Source organism: Seriola dumerili, unplaced genomic scaffold (assembly GCF_002260705.1).
Source record: "Seriola dumerili isolate Sdu_G_001 unplaced genomic scaffold, Sdu_1.0 BDQW01000191.1, whole genome shotgun sequence".
Taxonomy (NCBI): domain Eukaryota; kingdom Metazoa; phylum Chordata; class Actinopteri; order Carangiformes; family Carangidae; genus Seriola; species Seriola dumerili.
In genome coordinates, this window is record NW_019174446.1 from 7,191,077 (window position 1) to 7,208,294 (window position 17,218).

Below are 17,218 nucleotides of genomic sequence, written 5' to 3' on the forward strand. Positions count from 1 at the left end.
GTCTTCCAGCACATGATGGTAACTTTGGGCAGTTTTACTTAATATTTAATTATTGACTAGTGCCATTGATCTACAATTAGAAGCAGCTTTTCATTCAACGAGTGTGCGTGCAGAGGCAGGGATGTGCGTCACTGTTAGCGTAAGAGCATAGTTGCTGTGTTACATTTGGGCTTATCTTAACTACTTGTCATCTGATGGCTTCAACCTGCTACAGCTGTGCGCCCTTGTTGGCTGAGTCACTTCTTGACTTCCATTTTGCTTTGACTCCACCATACCCTATATAAGCCAAGCAGCCATTTAGCTGATGACTAACTTCCTGTCTGTGCTCCTTTGGGTGACAGAAAAAATCTCTGCTGCTGCTGTAACTGATAAGTATGATCACGAAACATTCTATTACAAGGTTCTTCAGATGTAAAAGCCCCTGGTTATATATACAGTATATATATTTCTCAAGGTTAAACTATAGCAAACATATAGCAGAACATAATATCTGATTAGAGCAACTGTAATTATTCCCATGGGAAAATATGACCATTGCATAATTAACAGGACACAACAAGAAAAAAAAACAGCACACCACCATATTAAACATAACCAATATTGACACAAATAGACAATTACAAAGACTGACTATTAACGCATAGCTGAAAATAATAACTGTATACAAATCACAGCATGTAATGTATGCAGTCCTGATGACACACTTGTTTCAGTTTGAGGAATAAATAATTTTGTCATGTGGTTATCAAGGCAATACAGCCAAAAAAAAAAAAAGAAAAAGAAAATGAAAGTGATTCTCAGCGAGTCCAGGCTCGCCTCCAGACATGATGTTACTGTTGTAGTGTGTTATAGGTTATGACTCAGACAGCTGCCTTCACACACCAGTGCTGAGGTAAGACAAGGCATGAGTCAAGTAAAAATCCTCTTGATTAACTGGAAACCAGTGGCAATCTACGGAGACACCGCTGTAGTTGCACAGTTGTTTTTTTTTTTAGGGAACTGTAACACTGTCGCCATCAGTGGTGCAGACAATGTTCAGCCACCTCTCAATAGCATCTCTGCACATGCCTACTTTACACTGGTTAGTATGTTGTGAGGGAGTTGGTTTCAGTTGAATTACCGTCCTTGCTCTCTATCACATCTGTGTGGTCCTAATCTGGATCAGACATGTTGGATGTATTTGTTGTCGAGTGGTCAAAGAAGCAGAATCGTCAAAATCACTTTTGAGAACTTTGAGATGTCTTCATGAGACGCTGTGTTGTAGGCGCCTGACATAACTTGTATTTTTAATTTTTACACAACAACCTTCTATATGTTGCACTGAATGATGTTTAGTTGTTAAACACGCCTCTGAGCCAAACATATCATTAGTGTTTATTGTTAAAGCTGATATAGGAACGCTATAAAAATACAGACAGACACGTGGGCATAGTGACAGAAAACTCTAATACGAGCACACAATAGCACAAAGACGGCAATGCGTGTTTGCATCACAGTCTGCAAAGTAGTTTAATTGCCCACAAGAAATAAAGCCCTTATCTTAGAGAAAGGTTCTGCGTTTGCATTCTGTTCTTGTGCACCTTTTCCACTGCAGTGAACTTGCATTGTCTGCCAACCCTTGTCTCTTTCTCACACGCGCACAGCTGCAGTCAGAGGGCAGAGCAGCCTTTTCATGCATGGCTCACTGTGCTTATGTAAGAGCACTACTTAAACCTGGTTACATCACATAACAGGCAGCACTGTGTCAGTGGGTCACTGTGCCACCTAACCGTTGAACTACATACACACTCTATGTTGGGCCCTTCACTGGGCATGTGTGAATGGAGCATCGCTGTGTGCAGTCAACCACACATTTTGGAGGGTCATTCAGACCCGTGTTCATGCATCTGCTTATCTGTGTATGTGTCATCTGATTGTGTGATGTTGTATAATAGAGATTAGCCTTAAATAATAGCTCAGATGGAATTGAAAAATATGTTGCTCAGTTTAAGGAATCCAAAGACTTTTATTATGGAAACTATGCCATTGTTGCCCCTATAGAGTGCCAGCAGGGGGGCCTCTCTGTTTCCAAATTCTATTTCTTGTGTATCCTCTTCTCACCCTTTACCCCAGCTCCTGCTCTTCAGCTCCGCCTCCCTGCCTGCAAGAACAGCCCATCTCTGTCTCTCTCCTTTTCTCTCAGTTTCTATTTAGTACACACACACACACACACACACACACACACACACCCACACACACACAAACACACACACACACACACCCACACACACACAAACACACACACACACACACCCACACACACACAAACACACACACACACACACACACACACCCCAGGGCTTGAACGAGGGCAGGACCAACCACTCCCACTGCTCCATAGTTCCATGAAAAACACAGAGGGCGAGAGACACAGACAGAGAGAGGGAGAGAGAGAGGGAGGGAGGAGCGTAGCTGCGCTGAAGCCGAGCCCCTCTATGCCTCAGCACGCAGAGTGGAGCAGACGGCAACAGCCACACAAACACACTCCCCTCTCAGTTACATGCACAGTCACACACATACCACACGCACACACCACCACCTCCACAACCACCACCACAGCCGCCGCCGCTGCTGCCGCCACCACCACCAGCACCACCACCACACACACACAGTGACGGCTGCCAGGCGCAGTGGGAAGCAAGCCGTCAGGGAGAGAGCTTGAGAAGAAAGAGAAGGATTGCAGAGGGAAAGAGAAGAAAAGAGAAGAGAGTTGGAGGAGGCACCTTGTGGATCAGAAGGGATTTTCCTCTGTGTGAGTGCGCGTCTGGATAAGGCTATCTGCTTCTTCTTGACTGAGAGGAGTTTTTACCCAGGCTTTTTCTTTTTTCTCATCCTCCACGCCGGGCTCCAGCGATATCTACCTATCTATCCCCAGAGCTTAACAAAAGAGGGAGGGAGTAAGAGAGAGTGAGGAAAAAGGCAGTCACAGCTTCAGCTCCAGACCACCCTCTCTCCTCCTCCTCCTCCTCCTCCTCCTCCTCCTCCTCCTCCTCTCCTCCTCTTCTCTCTCTAGCTCCACATCCATGTGTGAGTTCATCGCTGATTTCACTGTCTTTTGAGGATAGAGCAGAGGACAGCGTGCGTTCTCCAGGATACAGCCGAGCTCCCAGTGGGATCAGGGTCTCGTCTGGTGTGTGTGAGAGAGAGGGAGGAAGAACGAGACAGGGAAACGGATACACAGGAAGAGAGAAAGAGACGGAGGGAGACAAGCGGAGAGAGAGAGACACTGGAAATTGAAGGGGCATGTTCAGGGCAGCAGAGAAGAAGAAGAGTGAGTCTGATTTTTAGAGCGGAGAGTGCACGGAACCGGCAACCGATTCCCATCCATTCCTTCTTTCCTCCTCCTCCTCGTCATCCTCTTCTTCTTCTTCTTCCCTCTCCTTTTACCCTCTCTCCGTCCTGCTATTTAATCTCCCCTATTGTTTCCTGTATTGCCTCCTACTATCCTTTCATATCTTCCTTTCCTCACCCTCCACCTCTGTCTTCCCAAACCTCTTTTCTGCTGCCACTCCAGATTCTTCTCTCTGTCTCTTTTTCCAGACCCACGGGAAGAATTGTTTTGTGAGGTTTCCTCTGAGCTCCCAGACAAGTAGACAGACTAATATCCCAAGTACTAACTGTCCTCCTATCCATCCCCTCCTCCGTGCGTTTATCACACACACACACACACACACACGTCAGTAAGAGGAGAGTGTTCTCTCTCTGCATCCCTCGACTCTTGGAAACAGTCGTCTGAAGGATCCAGGCCAGCCCCTTGGAGTGATCGTACCCCACCTGTGAGCTTCTCTCTCCAGCCTCCAGGACCTTCAATTGGATTCCAGCTACATGGGAAAACGTTTGGAGCAGCAGCCAATGTACCCCCACTACACCTACTACTACCCCCACTATCTCCAGACCAAGGTAGGATGGTCAGCAAGGTTGACCTATTTTACCCCTCTAACCCAAAGGGAATAAATGTGTTTGTGTGTTGCAAATACACATTAGTGTTTCATCATGTAACCATCTTAAAATCATCTTGCAACCCCTCTGTTTATGAGCTTAATACCTTCTATGTAATTTGTCGCTGTCGGTACCAGATTAGGACAAAATTCTTTTTTTCCGATGTCATGTCTTCCGATGAGTTTTACCAAGCCAGGGAAAGACCAGAATCAACACACTTTAGGTCCTGTGCTGATACAGTTTGAAACAGCACAGAGATAGACGTTGAAATTGCCTCACAAGTCAGCTTGCTAAATGGCACCATGTCCCCCTCTCCCCCTCTCCCCCATCTGTCTCTGAGCAGGGAGATATTGGTGTCACTCAGCTGGGTTTTTCTTTTTCCATCCACTCTGAGCGCTTGACCCCATCCTCCTCTCTGCGACCCCACCAGCTCCAAGTTCAAGTTCAGGGCATGAGGCCCACCCTTCCCTCTCAGCCCTTGCTTTCTCTCCTACTTTGTCCCTCTCCCGCTCTGTCAACCCCCCTCCACCCCCCACCCTCTACCCGTCCATTCACTGGCCATCCCCAGCTCATGATAGCATGTTGTAGACGAGGTTGATGGAACCCGATCTGCTGATCTGATTACAGAAAACTGAGCTCAGTTTTTTTCTTTTGTGCTTTCAGTTTTATTCCAATTCTCTTACTCACACAGAGCGTGTACCCACAGATACACAAATACTAACACACACACCACACTTCTCTCTCTGAGCCCTCCACCACCAAGACGAAGAAAATGGATTACTGTGGCCTGATCAATTGCTCCTGCATCATATCGCCCGGCCTGCCATTCTCTTTGTCTGCTGTGATTCATTTGTTTGTTTTTTTTTTCTTTTCTTTCTTTCGTGTGATAGTAAGTGTGAGGAGTTGGCAGGTTTGCTGCAATATTTAGTAAATGTGTACATGTCAGCTGGCAAGAGAGATGGAGGGAGAAGCAAAGATAAAAGTGTAGGAGTGGGATGCAGTGAGAATAGAGAGATCATGCTACAGGGTGGACACAGTGTGGGAAGAGCAGGTAAGAAAATGCTCCACTGCTAAAAATATGTTGAACCTTGAACCAAACTCAGACTGCATGATGCATTTGCAGGCCAATAGCATAACATCTCAGATTCTGTTGAGCAAACTACACATTGGTAGTTTAGTCTCAAACAAGTTTCTTTTTGCTATAAACCTCATTCTGAGTTACTTAATAATGTGCATACAGCAAAATCTGATACAACTATTAAAATGAAGGCAGTTTAGAAAACACCAATAGCTCTGCATCTGCGTGCTCAAATGTTTCTCATTTACACAATAGCAAACTGTAAAACTATAAATATCTCTTGTGATTACAAAAACCACTGACCAAAAAGACCAAATAGACTAAAAATAACATTTAAAGGACAATCAGAATTAAAAGTCTTACGATATCCAATTTGTCACGTTGAAAGAAGCTGTTACTGCCGCCTCGCAAAGAGAACAAAGAAAAGATTACAAGTGAATGTTAGGCTGCTTTCATTTTCCAATTGAAAATGGTTCCATATTGAAGACGTTTCCACTGCTTGTTAACTTTTTATAACACACGCCTCACTTGCCACAAGTTGTGGATAATGTCAGTTTACGACAATTACTGCACATATGAGAGCTGGTGGTGATGGAGAGCACCGAGGCACAATAGACAAAGGTTCGGAATTTTATCTGGCTTAATAAAGCTGATACAGATCAAAATAACTCAGCTCAGTCAAGTACTGACTAAAGTGTTTTATTCTGCAAAAAATGAAACCAATTTACTGCAACAGCTCTTCAGCTTTAGTTTAGAAAATAAAATAATAGTCCCAGTTAACTGTGGGATACATTTGCAGCGTGGATTGTGTTTGCATCGTGTCAACATTTCCCACTTATCTCCTGATCTCAAAGCTGCACACATTCACATCTGGGGGCTGTCTGATGTTCTTAAGAATGTGCTCAAGATGAACAAACAGAAGCTGGGAACGGTTTGCTAATGCACATCTGTGATTTGGTTGTAATAAACAACATCTCCAGTGATAAGCACGCCTTTTTGTTTGCTAATCTGTAAGAGGAAATGCACATCTGCAGCTGGATAATATACAGTAAACCGTGTTTTAAAAATGTCCCGCCAATGTAAGAAACTTCGGAGATCTGTGGTAATTGTCTCTCAGCAAAACTGTTTTTTGTTATATATTTTTCCCTCAACAGGATGAATTAAAATTACAGCGTTAAATTCATCTTGAATTTTTGACAAATCATGCTTTAAAAAAACTTTAACAGCCAGAGTTTCTGGCAGCATTTTCATCATTAATTTTGCATTGACACTGCATATTTACGCCGTTGTTGAACTTAAAAGCCTTTTCCTAATTGTTGTCATTATTAAGGAGCAGCAGTTCTCATCGGCCTGGTCAGTGAACGCAGGCGCATCCAGGAAAATATTTGATTGTAGGTTCATTACACAAGATATTATGCACATGTATGTTAGATTAACTACAACATTTGATGCACGTCTGTCTCATCGTTTTATGCGTACAGATGTCACCGTGTCACACCGCTGTCTCTTGTTCTATGATTTGTAGCCATCAGTTCAAGGTCATCTCATTTCTCTCAAGTATCTGCAACAGGCATCTGGCCCAGACCATCACTTCATTCCTTGCACTCCATCCATCCCTCCCTCCCTCCCTCCCTCCCTCCCTTCCTCCCTCTGTGCTGTCAAGGTCAAATCAAATTGGATCCTACCTTCCCCAGTGTTCCCTCACGGCTGTGCCTGCGTTTGTGTGTATATGTGTGTGTGTGTGTTTGCATATACATCCTCATATGAATAAAAACTGCATCTGTATGTCAGCTTTGTATCCGCCAGTGTACATGAGCCTGTAACTTTGTCCGTCAGTGCATGTGTGAGCGTGAGCTGAATTTTTCTGCTCTCTTTTGTGTGTGTATAAGTGCAGGCGAGTATGCTGTGTGAGGTAATGCGAATGTGTGTCTGCGTGTGTGTGGCCTCTGAACATTGACTCTCCTGCCTGACCCCTTCTCAGTGCAGCTTGCTGTCATTAAAGCTCTGTAGGTCCCAGAAGAACAGTTCTGTGTGTGTGTGTGTGTGTGTGTGTGTGTGTGTGTGTGTGTGTGTGTGTGTGTGTGTGTGTGGTGTGTGGTGTGTGTGTGTGTGTGTGTGTGTGTGTGTGTGTGTGTGTGTGTGTGTCAGAGGCCCCATGGAATAGCTCAGTTATACATCTATATGGACCTTGACAACAGCCCAGTGTTTGATCTGCTCTCTGATATGAGGAATGTGTGTGTGTGTGTGTGTGAGAGTGAGCAGGGGTGTGTAAATGTTTGTGGGTGTGTATGTATGTGTGCAGGTGGTTTTCAGGCTCTTTGTGTACAATGAACAAAAGCAGACAAAGAATTAGCGGTTGTATTTATTGTGTGGTCTCTTTTTAGCTCTGTTTCACACTTTCCACCTCTCTCTCTCTCTCTCTCTCTCTCTCTCTCTCACTCTCACTCTTCTGTCTCTCTCGCTCACTGATCTGATTGGAGATGTAAATGGCCTCTTATTAATCTTGATTCCAGAGACTTGAGGCTCTCCTGTGGAAATCAGTCGTGTGTGTGTGTGTGTGTCTGCTGCCATCACTGCCCTACAATAGGACACACTCATGCACACATGCACCACCTTCACACAAAGGCTGTTATGAAATGACTATCTTAAACTAACAATCCTTAGCCAGATGACAGAGTGTGTGTAAATGTGAGGCTATTAAACAGAGAATTGCTCTTGCTTTGCCTCCATAATGGGCCGTAGGTACAGTTAGTATACATTAGTGGGCGGGGGGGGCGGGGGGGGGGGGCGGGGGAGGGACAGCATGCCCTCTTATGTGAGCCCTGTGGCCCTTAATCATGGATGTAAGAGGGTTGGAGGGGATCATGGGGAGGGTTAATGCTCAAGTGCAGCTGCATTGTTGCTTTCTCTGTGTGATTTGTTAAAATTTAACCAGAAGCTGTAGCTGGAGGGACAAGCTATGGCTGAAATCTATCATTCTTAAGTACAATCAATGTTTGGGATTTTCTTAATTGCACCTGTCAGCTGGTTTCAGCTGGCATATTGTAGATACCCGCTCTGTTGTATAGAGGGCATGAGTTACTAATCTACTAAAAGCATTTTTCTCACATTTTGCAGCACACATATACCGTGAAATCTCTAATTGGATCAAATCAAAGTGCAAAACAAATTACCGTAGTTTGTGTTTGTTTCTGTGACTTTGTGAACATTTTCCTGCGGTTGTGGTGAGATGCGTCATCACAGCGAATTTCACCACGCTACAACAAACCACAACAAACTCTGACGTGGCTGCCTTTTTTTAAAGAAGTGGAAAAGTGAAATCCATGACATATTTGACTGTTTGGTTTAGACAGGGCAAATGCGTCTCGTTACAAACATTGGGTTTTTTCCACAGTGACGCTTCTGATTATGAGAAATTTGAAAACATTTTTATACGTTTAATCTTCTGGACTCTTCCGTAGATAAGTCAGACGCTCCTCTTATCTTTTAGTTAAAATAGTAAAATTTGTGTGATACCTTCGAGTCCATCTCATCCTCCCCTTATGCCTTCATTTCCCTTATCTCAAACATTTACTCTACTTTGACTTTGCACGTGATTTTACGTCTCTATACATACGGCTGTGTGTGAACTTTCATCTGTATATGCGTACGTGGAGAAGTAGAGTTATTCAAGTTTTTTATCTTTTCAGCTTCTGATGATGATTGACCGAGGATGTGAATCTGTGATAATAATCACTGAGAGCAAGATAAGAGACAGGCTGAAGGAAAAAAAAAAAAAAAAAAAAAAAAAAAAAAGTACATTATCAACCAGCCGATCAGTAGTTTGCTGCAGATCAGTGTGCTAATATGCTCAGCGGCACACAAGGAGCTTTAATTAGGGTAATGAGAAACAGCATTCAGCTGATATCAAAGTAATGACACATGCGGACACGCCCGGACATCTAAATAGAATATTCCATCCCTTCAAAAATGAGCTTTTCACATTCAATTACTCTCTATTATGCGCTAGATAAATGTGGTCAGTGGTTGGCTTTGCTGTGATGAGTAAACATCATAAAGGCAGGGGGGCTGAGAGGGACACACACAACATGGAGATAACGCATGTGTAAACACAAAGAGGACACCAAAAAATTGATTAACTCATCCACTGATCTTTTTTTTTCTCCCCCCCCATACTCCCTTTCACACTACTTCCTTTCTTCCTTCCTTGTTTCCTTCCAAGCTTCTGTTCCTCCTCCTGTCAAACATAAAGTACCTCGCCTTAGCAGAAACAGCGACCATAAATTATGCAGCACACGTCACACACACATACAGAAACTGCATAGTGTGTGTGTGTGTGTGTGTGTGTGTGTGTGTGTTGTGTGTAAAGTAAACAGAGGTTATAGGCTTTATAGCCCAGCATGCATTCTGCTCATGCCCTGTTTCTCCTCACACATCTGTCTGCCTGCATCAGTTGTAGTTTTACAACCGACAATATTATCATGTGCTTGTTGTTTAAGACCCAGCGATTCTGTTTGGATCTCCGCTCTGCTCTTGATAGCATCATATGCCACTGTAGAGAATAGAGAAGGGCCTTATGTTGCCTTCTTCTAATGCCCTACCCAACACTCTCCCTTCTTTCTCTCTGCCTCTCTCCCACTGTGTTCTGGGCTCTCTCTCTCTCCCTCTCCAACCATCTGTTCAGTTTGCCGGGCATGGGTAGTTTTTACTGCTTAAAAGGGACTCTCCTAACCACCCATATATGTCCATTTATTATTCTCCGTGGGCTGTTCTATTCTTGTCCCAGTACAGTAGCGGACGCTGACCAGTGCCTCGCTATGTTAAATAGGAGTGAAAAAGCTTCAGCGGGTCGGCGCATGCACAGAGGGGTGAGAGAGGCTCACCCCTGCCAGTTTTGTAATAGAAAAATATGTGGAGGAGGGAGAGAGAATGGAGGATAGAGGAGAAGAAGGGATGTGAGGGAGAGTACAGTGCAGTATACCAAAAAGAGAACAGATGGCTGTAGAGAAAAGAATCCAGAAGAAGAAGAAGGAAAAAAAAAAGAGATAGAGATCCAAAGGGAAATAAAGAGTGATGCAGTGAGGAAGACAGAGTTGTTGGCTGGGTCAGGGAATAATGGTGCTGCTGCATTTTTAATAGTTGGCCACTTTGTAGCGACCCTTGTCTAATGGATTCTCTGCCTCTTAAAAGCTCCTGTCAGAGCCCTCTACCTCAAACAGCTACACCACGGAAATTGCTGAGGGCTCCAATAGTCCCCAACACTTCCTGATAGAATGTCCAATGATCTAATATTGTCTGGCAGCAAACATAATTCCAGTAAGTACGCAGATGTTTTGGCAAATTTAGAGCTAAATTTACTTACAACAAGCAGCAAGTGAAACGGTGAGGGCTTAAAAAAATGTCACAGCTCTTTGAGATCTACAGCTCTGGCCATCAGTGTGCCGGCTTTTAGAACATTGTGCTAAGTGCCTGACAAAGACTTTATTGGTGGAATGAAAAGGCAGAGACAAAGAGCACAACCTCTAGCTGTTAGCTATTTCGTGTGTGTGTGTGTGTGTGTGTGTGTGTGTGTGTGTGTGTGTGTGTGTGTGTGTGTGTGTGTGTGTGTGTGTGTGTGAGTAATTCAGTGCAGAGGGTATGGCCCCTGGCGATGAGGCTGATCTAGTTTCTGGAGATAGAGGGAGATTTAAATACTAGTATCTCTGCATTATATGGATTGTGGCCTTCAAATATACAGTAACTACAGAATGCTCAGGAAACTTTCTAAAGTTCAAGGTTGAAAGATGAATACAGTTTTGGAAATATTGAAATTTAACTACATGATAATCTGGATTATTTTAAGTAGGCTTGATTGTTTTTATTTTTTAACTGGGTAAAAACAGGTAAACAGGTAACCTGTGTTGTCTCACCTGGAACTGGAGCATCAGGAACATCAAATCTATAAGTGAGAGAAATACTTTTGCTTTTTAAAACTGGTGTTTACTGTTTAGTTAATAGTTATTGTTGTTTATATCTCCCCATCTATCTCACCCAAATTTAGAACTTAACCTCCATTAAAGCATATATTAGTAAAGCAAACAGTTGTTGAATCACAACTGCTAGCAATGCAACTCTATTTATAGTCTGCCTGTAGTTTAAAGTATTGTCCTCTGTATTTACTCATCCAAAATATGCTCCTTTCTCATTATTTTTTTCTTTCTCATTCCTCTGTTGAGATACAAAATGTATGTGATCTGGTCAACTAAGACGTATTAGGATTCTTGTCCATGTCCGTTTCAGTTATCTGGAGGCTTGTTCCTAGCTCAAGGGTGTGTGTTGTTGTTGTGTGGGGGCTCTTTTTTTTACACCAAACGCGTTGACCCATGATATCCTCATGTCAAGCTGTTTACACAGAATGTGGGCAAGGGACATGGGTCAGCCCGTGCGCTACAAATGAGCAGATATTGATCATAGTCATTACACCTGCTCCTACAGTACAGGCTCTCATACACTGGCATTACGAATTTCAATATCTCCCTCTTTAAGTGACACACAAATTGAAGCAGTGCGTATACTTCAGATGCTTCTTTTGTTTCTTGATGAATAAAATTATATTTTTCATTAAAGCCTGCTAAATTGTATGACATATGTAGTTCAGACCTAACGACAGCTATTTAATTATCTATAATGAATTTTAAATTTAATTAGCCCATCATCTTTTAGTCACATTTATTCATTCATTTTCTAAAGTACTTTTTATATTCAGGGTTGTCTGGGGCCAAAGTATGTTGGAAAAAAAAAATAAAAACGGCCAAAAATCTATAAAGCTGATCTCTCATTTGTTCAACGACAAAAAAATCCTGTGTTGAGCACGTCTGGATTTTATTCAGACTGTTTCTTGTTAGGATGTAAATGTGAAATGTGACAATACTTTGTTGTCACAGAACAAATATATTTACATAATGAAAACATATTCATCTATAATATTTGACCATTATTTGCATGCATTCTGTGCATTAAATGGGAGATGTCATTATTACTGTTGATGTGCGGATTCGGTCGGCGCTTTTCTTATTCTCATTTTTCATTCATTGTGTTAACTCCCTGGTGAGACTGTGTGACGGGGTGAGGTGTGAGGGTTTGTGCGTTGGTGGGCGAGTGATCCCTACACCAGGGATCAGAGAGATAATTGAAAGAATGGCCTGGGGGATTTTCCTCCATATGTTGTTCCTTTTCCTACTTTGCTGTTGCTTCCTTCTCTCTCGCTCTCCACTCTCTATTCCTTTCTCATTCTCACTCTTCTCCCTGTATCTGTTACTTTATCTATTCTTGTCTCAAGGCAGCGCAGGTGACACATGTTAAAAGAAAATTCTACAACCTGAATGCCTTTACACAGTTAGATAGAATAGACCTATGATCTCTAACCTCATTCCAGTAATTCTGTCTTTTACCAGTTTACTCTCAGTTTACTTACATTTCACAGAAGGCCTTTTAACGTCCTCCAAAGGGCTGGAGATGTTTAGTGCAGCCATTTCTGGAAAAAGGAGAGAGTGAAAGGGTAGTGACACCAGTTGTAAAGAGAGTCTGACTTTTCAATGGAGAAGATGTGAAAGAGACTCCACTGGATATCCTTTGCTTCATATAATGGAAGAAACCCTCAAAGAGTTTCTTTAGAGTGTCTGTAATCACCTGTGGATTTGAACCCCTGAAATGTTTGTCTTTCTCTGGCAGTTGATGCAAACGCATGGTCTCAATAAACACAGGTCGGGTGAAGCCACAGCAATGACGTAAAGTCTGTATAAATTGTATTTCATACATATATTATAGTTGACATCTGTTAGCATTCTCTATTCCAAACTCAAGGTTCTCAATGCATAAATACAAAGACAGTCAATCACAAACAAAAATACCACGCTACTTGTGGACGTTAAGAATTGTGCTTGAAAACAAAGTCTCATATTTATTAACGAATCGAAGTGGAACTTTCCAGCTTTTCATGCATCACAAAGTTAGTAAAAGAATGTCAACACTGTTAATGCGGAGAATATAATTAAAGCATACATCTTTAATTACTTCTGTAATTAATACACCCATCGAGTGTTGTGATGGAGCTGTCAATGGTTAAAATGTGGTGCTCAACTATAAGTCAAAACCTACACTGTGGGTATTAACAGCAAGACTCTTGTTAGCCCCTTGCGGCAACTATAAATCCAACTCAAGCATTTAGGGGTTAGATTTTCAGCTCTACCTTGTAATATAACGCAACGCCCGTGTTTTACACATATTTACTTTGCTATCACTTATGGTAAACCTTAAAGCACACACTACAGTGAAAGCCCACATAATTAGATCCTAGTATTTGCAGGGATTTCTCACCAAAGTCTTTTCTGGGCCAAATAACTGCAGGACTCCAGGATCTCCAGGATTTTACGCATGTGCATGTGCATGTGTATCTGCTAGAATTCATGTACTAGTCTGTGTGGAAGACTAATGTATGTAATGAGGGAAAGCTGCCACCTCCTAACCACATGCAAAAATGCAAAAATGCAAAATCAGTAACCTAAAGATAAAATGTGCAGAACATTTACCAAATACATCCAACCCCCCAAGCATGCAGAATTATTGCTGGTCCCACACCTTAAATCACCCAAACAACTGGATGAAATCCTCCTCCAAATGGCTCCATGTGTAGGACTCAGCGCATAGAGTGATTATTTCAGCTCACCACTAAAAGAGCTTATCATTATTTCCAGTAGAACCATTCTGACGTTAAGAGGATGTGGTAAAAAACAGAAGATCAATATTCTGCATGCTTGACATTGTGCAAGTGTTTTTTTTTTTATAAATGGGATATATTTTTTTAAAACAGGAATATTGTTTTATCCCAATAATTAATGTTTAAGGCTAACAGCAAAAATGAACTGCTTCTATAGAAAAGAATAATACATTATTTCCAAACCTCAGGAAAATATTCAGCCCGAGCACACACAGTGCCTTCTCCTCGATACTCCAGTGTCTCACCTTACCACTGATAGTGTTTAAATCTGTGTCACTTTAAAGCGCTTGCAAGCACATAAGAAGCATCTTTTTGTGTATCCGGAGGCACTGTAGGACAGCTCCAAGTGTGAATAAACTCTGGAGCTCAACCTCTGCACTCTTTCTTTCTCAGTCTGTGGGGGAATTTATAAAAGAAACACAGTTAAACTCTATAAAACTGCCACAGTGTTTGCCCTCACAGACAGTTTAGCTGTTACAGACACACTCTTGTCCCTGAGCCAGAGGTGGCTGACCAGGCCAAACATCTCCTATTCCCTGCTAATGAAATCCTGAATAAAACCCTCCCTGCTCAGCTTGATCCCACACCAACACACACACACAATTGCACTAGTACAAATACACAAACGTAGACACCCACTCTCCAGGGTTCTGGTACACACGCACAAACACACACTCACACACAGAACCCCTGCAGTCCCAGCCTGGGATTATCCTGTGAAAACACTCCTTTTGTTGGGCCTCAGTCAAATTACTTTTCGTAGCTCTCATGCTTTTTATCAGAGCCGTCTACGTAACTGTTCGTGCTTGTGTGTGTGAGTGTGTGTCAGTGTGTATGGGCATGCATGTTTAGGGCAGTCCAAACATAGTCCGTTGCTGATTGCAGGGAGCACGTCCAAAGTGAATGGTCACTAATGACACTTGAAAGTAAGCTGTTTGTATTTTCTACTGTGTGTGTGTGTGTATGTGTGTGTGTGTGTGAGTGTGTGAGGGCAAGATTGCTTGCGTGTGTGTGCCGACTCATATGCCAGTGATTTGCTAAAGATAGTGTAACACCAAATCACCATGTTGTGTTGTTTGTTGGCAGGCTCATCTGGTGTTTGTGACATTTTGAGCTTGACATTTATGAATAAAGGCACCAAAACGTATAAACAAAAACATGTCTGCGGCGTTACAGTAAGTTGCTTCCTGTAGGTCTGCTGCTTTTGGCTCCTGACTCCGCCCCCTCTGTGAAGAAACATTTGGGAAGTTCTCGACATCTACTTCAAGGCTGTCCTCACTCGGAGACAACAGCTCCGGTCCTTCATACGCATAAATTGACCTGTGGTTACATTTTCCTGATGACAGGCGCACGTTGTCCTCCTACTGTGCTTTTAACTATGAAAATATTTCCCTAATCTTAACCAGGTAGTTTTAGTTGCCTAAACATAACCAAAGCTGAACCATAGGGGGGGCAATTCAGGAAAATGTGCTTTTTTTTAATTTAGGGACAGTGGTTTGTCTGCATAGTGACCTTTTTTTTTTTAATTTAGGTATGAGGACTTGCTGACTGAATCAGTATACATGGAGTTCAGGGAGACCTCTATAATGCCAGCCAGAATAGTCATGCTTTTGTTCAGTGGATAATTATTTTCTGGGGTACCAACTCTCAGCCTGGGCAGTGGCCAACGCAGCTGACTGGGCACAGATTGTTAAGGCACATTCAGCGTCTATTCATTCACACTACCGGCTCTCCTCAGAGACTACCAGCCTTTTTCGAAAGTTGTGTGAGAATGTGTGTCGTGTACAAGTATGTTTCAGTGTGTGACCGTCCACACGCGCCTGTGTGAGTCTGTGCGTGTGAGGTGTGTGTTTCTGCTTGCGCCTGAGCCACAGAGAGATGAGGCGAGAGTGCCAAAGTGAGACATAAACAGAGATGAACAACGAAGGAGGAGAAGTAAAGTGTGTGCACGTGTGTGTGGAGGGTGCAAACTAGCTTTGTAGCTCTCAGTGAAGTGTTGATTTAAGTGGAAGTTGAGGGAGGAGATGGGATAAAAGGCCTGACTAGATTAGGCTGGCACACACTACTGAGGCGTGCTGTACTGCCTGGCCTTTCAGTGCACTATGTACTGAGTGTGTGTGTGTGTGTGTGTGTGTGTGTGTGTGTGTGTGTGTGTGTGTGTGTGTGTGTGTGTGTGTGAGAAAGTAGTACTTGTGTGACAGTGTTGAGGATGTTCAAATAGGGTTTGTGTGTGCAACTGTTGGATGCAGTTACTCTGCTGCTGATATTGGTGCAGCTGCACAATAAAGCAGCAGATTAGCAGAGCTAACGCAGCCACTATAACAGCACTGAGAACACTAATCGCCGCTCTGACATCTCTGCGATATTCCTACAGTGTCTCTGATTTTTTTATCATAGCGAGGAGATGGGAAATAGATTACAGACGTTGCTACTGTTTTTTCATCTTGATTTCTTTTAATGTACTTATAACCTTGCAGTTTCTGCCAGTAGGAGGCTGAATTACTGCATACTCAAGCTCCCCCACCCAGACACCCCACTGTTTAAAGTCAAGGTAGGCTCCAATAATAATAGTTCATTGGCTAAGACGCTGGCAGAGCTGTCTTTCCACGTTAGTCTCTCTGTGTGTAGGAGACTGACAGTTGAGGGTAAAAATAACATTGAAAGTGGTTTTAAATGTTTGAGGTGTGCATGATTTAACTTGAACAGACAACATAACGGCTTCAAAAGTGGTAACACAGCTTGCAGAATTTGGCGAGTCATCCATCCTTTTGCTTTTTCAAATATTGAAATATTGAACATGCACTCCGCTGCTCTTTAGCCAAGGGTTAAAGAGCAGCAGAGGCTCACCTGGTATTGGTAAGGTGTTAACAAAACATTGCTAAAAAAATGCAGTTGAATGGATAGGAGTTCAGGGGCCTGTCACATTTTGGCAACAGCAAGCTGAGCGTTAACCGAAGCCACTGCTCAATAATAGCTCGTAATAATTCTTTTTTTTTTTCGGTCTCTGTTTAGTGCAGCTCAGACCTCACCCCAGTGCCGTCATTTGTGCTGAACCATAGGAGGAGACAGAGACATTTGTCTGCTACATGTGGTACAGCACGATCTGCATTTTTCATTGATATAACTTCCTGTATGAATAATTAAGAACCCGGGAGGCAATATCTCCATGTGTGTATATGTTTGAATGTTTGTACGCCCGTGCTCAGTTTTCTCGCTGTGTACGTGGTGCATAGCTGATGTGTGCATTTATAGGCTTAGTTAGTATGTGTGTACATGCGTCTACGCTTGTGGATGCCATTTTGAAACCCATTAAAATGCACTTTGTACATTAAGAGGATGTTCTTTATGCAATATGTACTATGGGGCGACAGTGCAGTACATTAAGAAGACTCTCCTATCAAAGCTTG

At 42.8% G+C, this 17,218-nt stretch overlaps 1 protein-coding gene across 4 annotated transcripts in view; it reads left to right on the forward strand.

Moving 5' to 3' along the window:
- Positions 1 to 2,598: 2,598 nt before the first annotated feature.
- Positions 2,599 to 17,218, forward strand: part of rbms3 (RNA binding motif single stranded interacting protein 3) — a 115,912-nt gene continuing 101,292 nt past the window's right edge. For all 4 annotated transcript variants that reach the window (XM_022753348.1, XM_022753351.1, XM_022753349.1 and 1 more), the window contains exon 1: positions 2,599 to 3,939. In XM_022753348.1, coding sequence (XP_022609069.1) covers positions 3,865 to 3,939 — 75 coding nt within the window. In that variant the 5' untranslated portion in view covers positions 2,599 to 3,864. The remainder of the gene's footprint in view (positions 3,940 to 17,218) is intronic.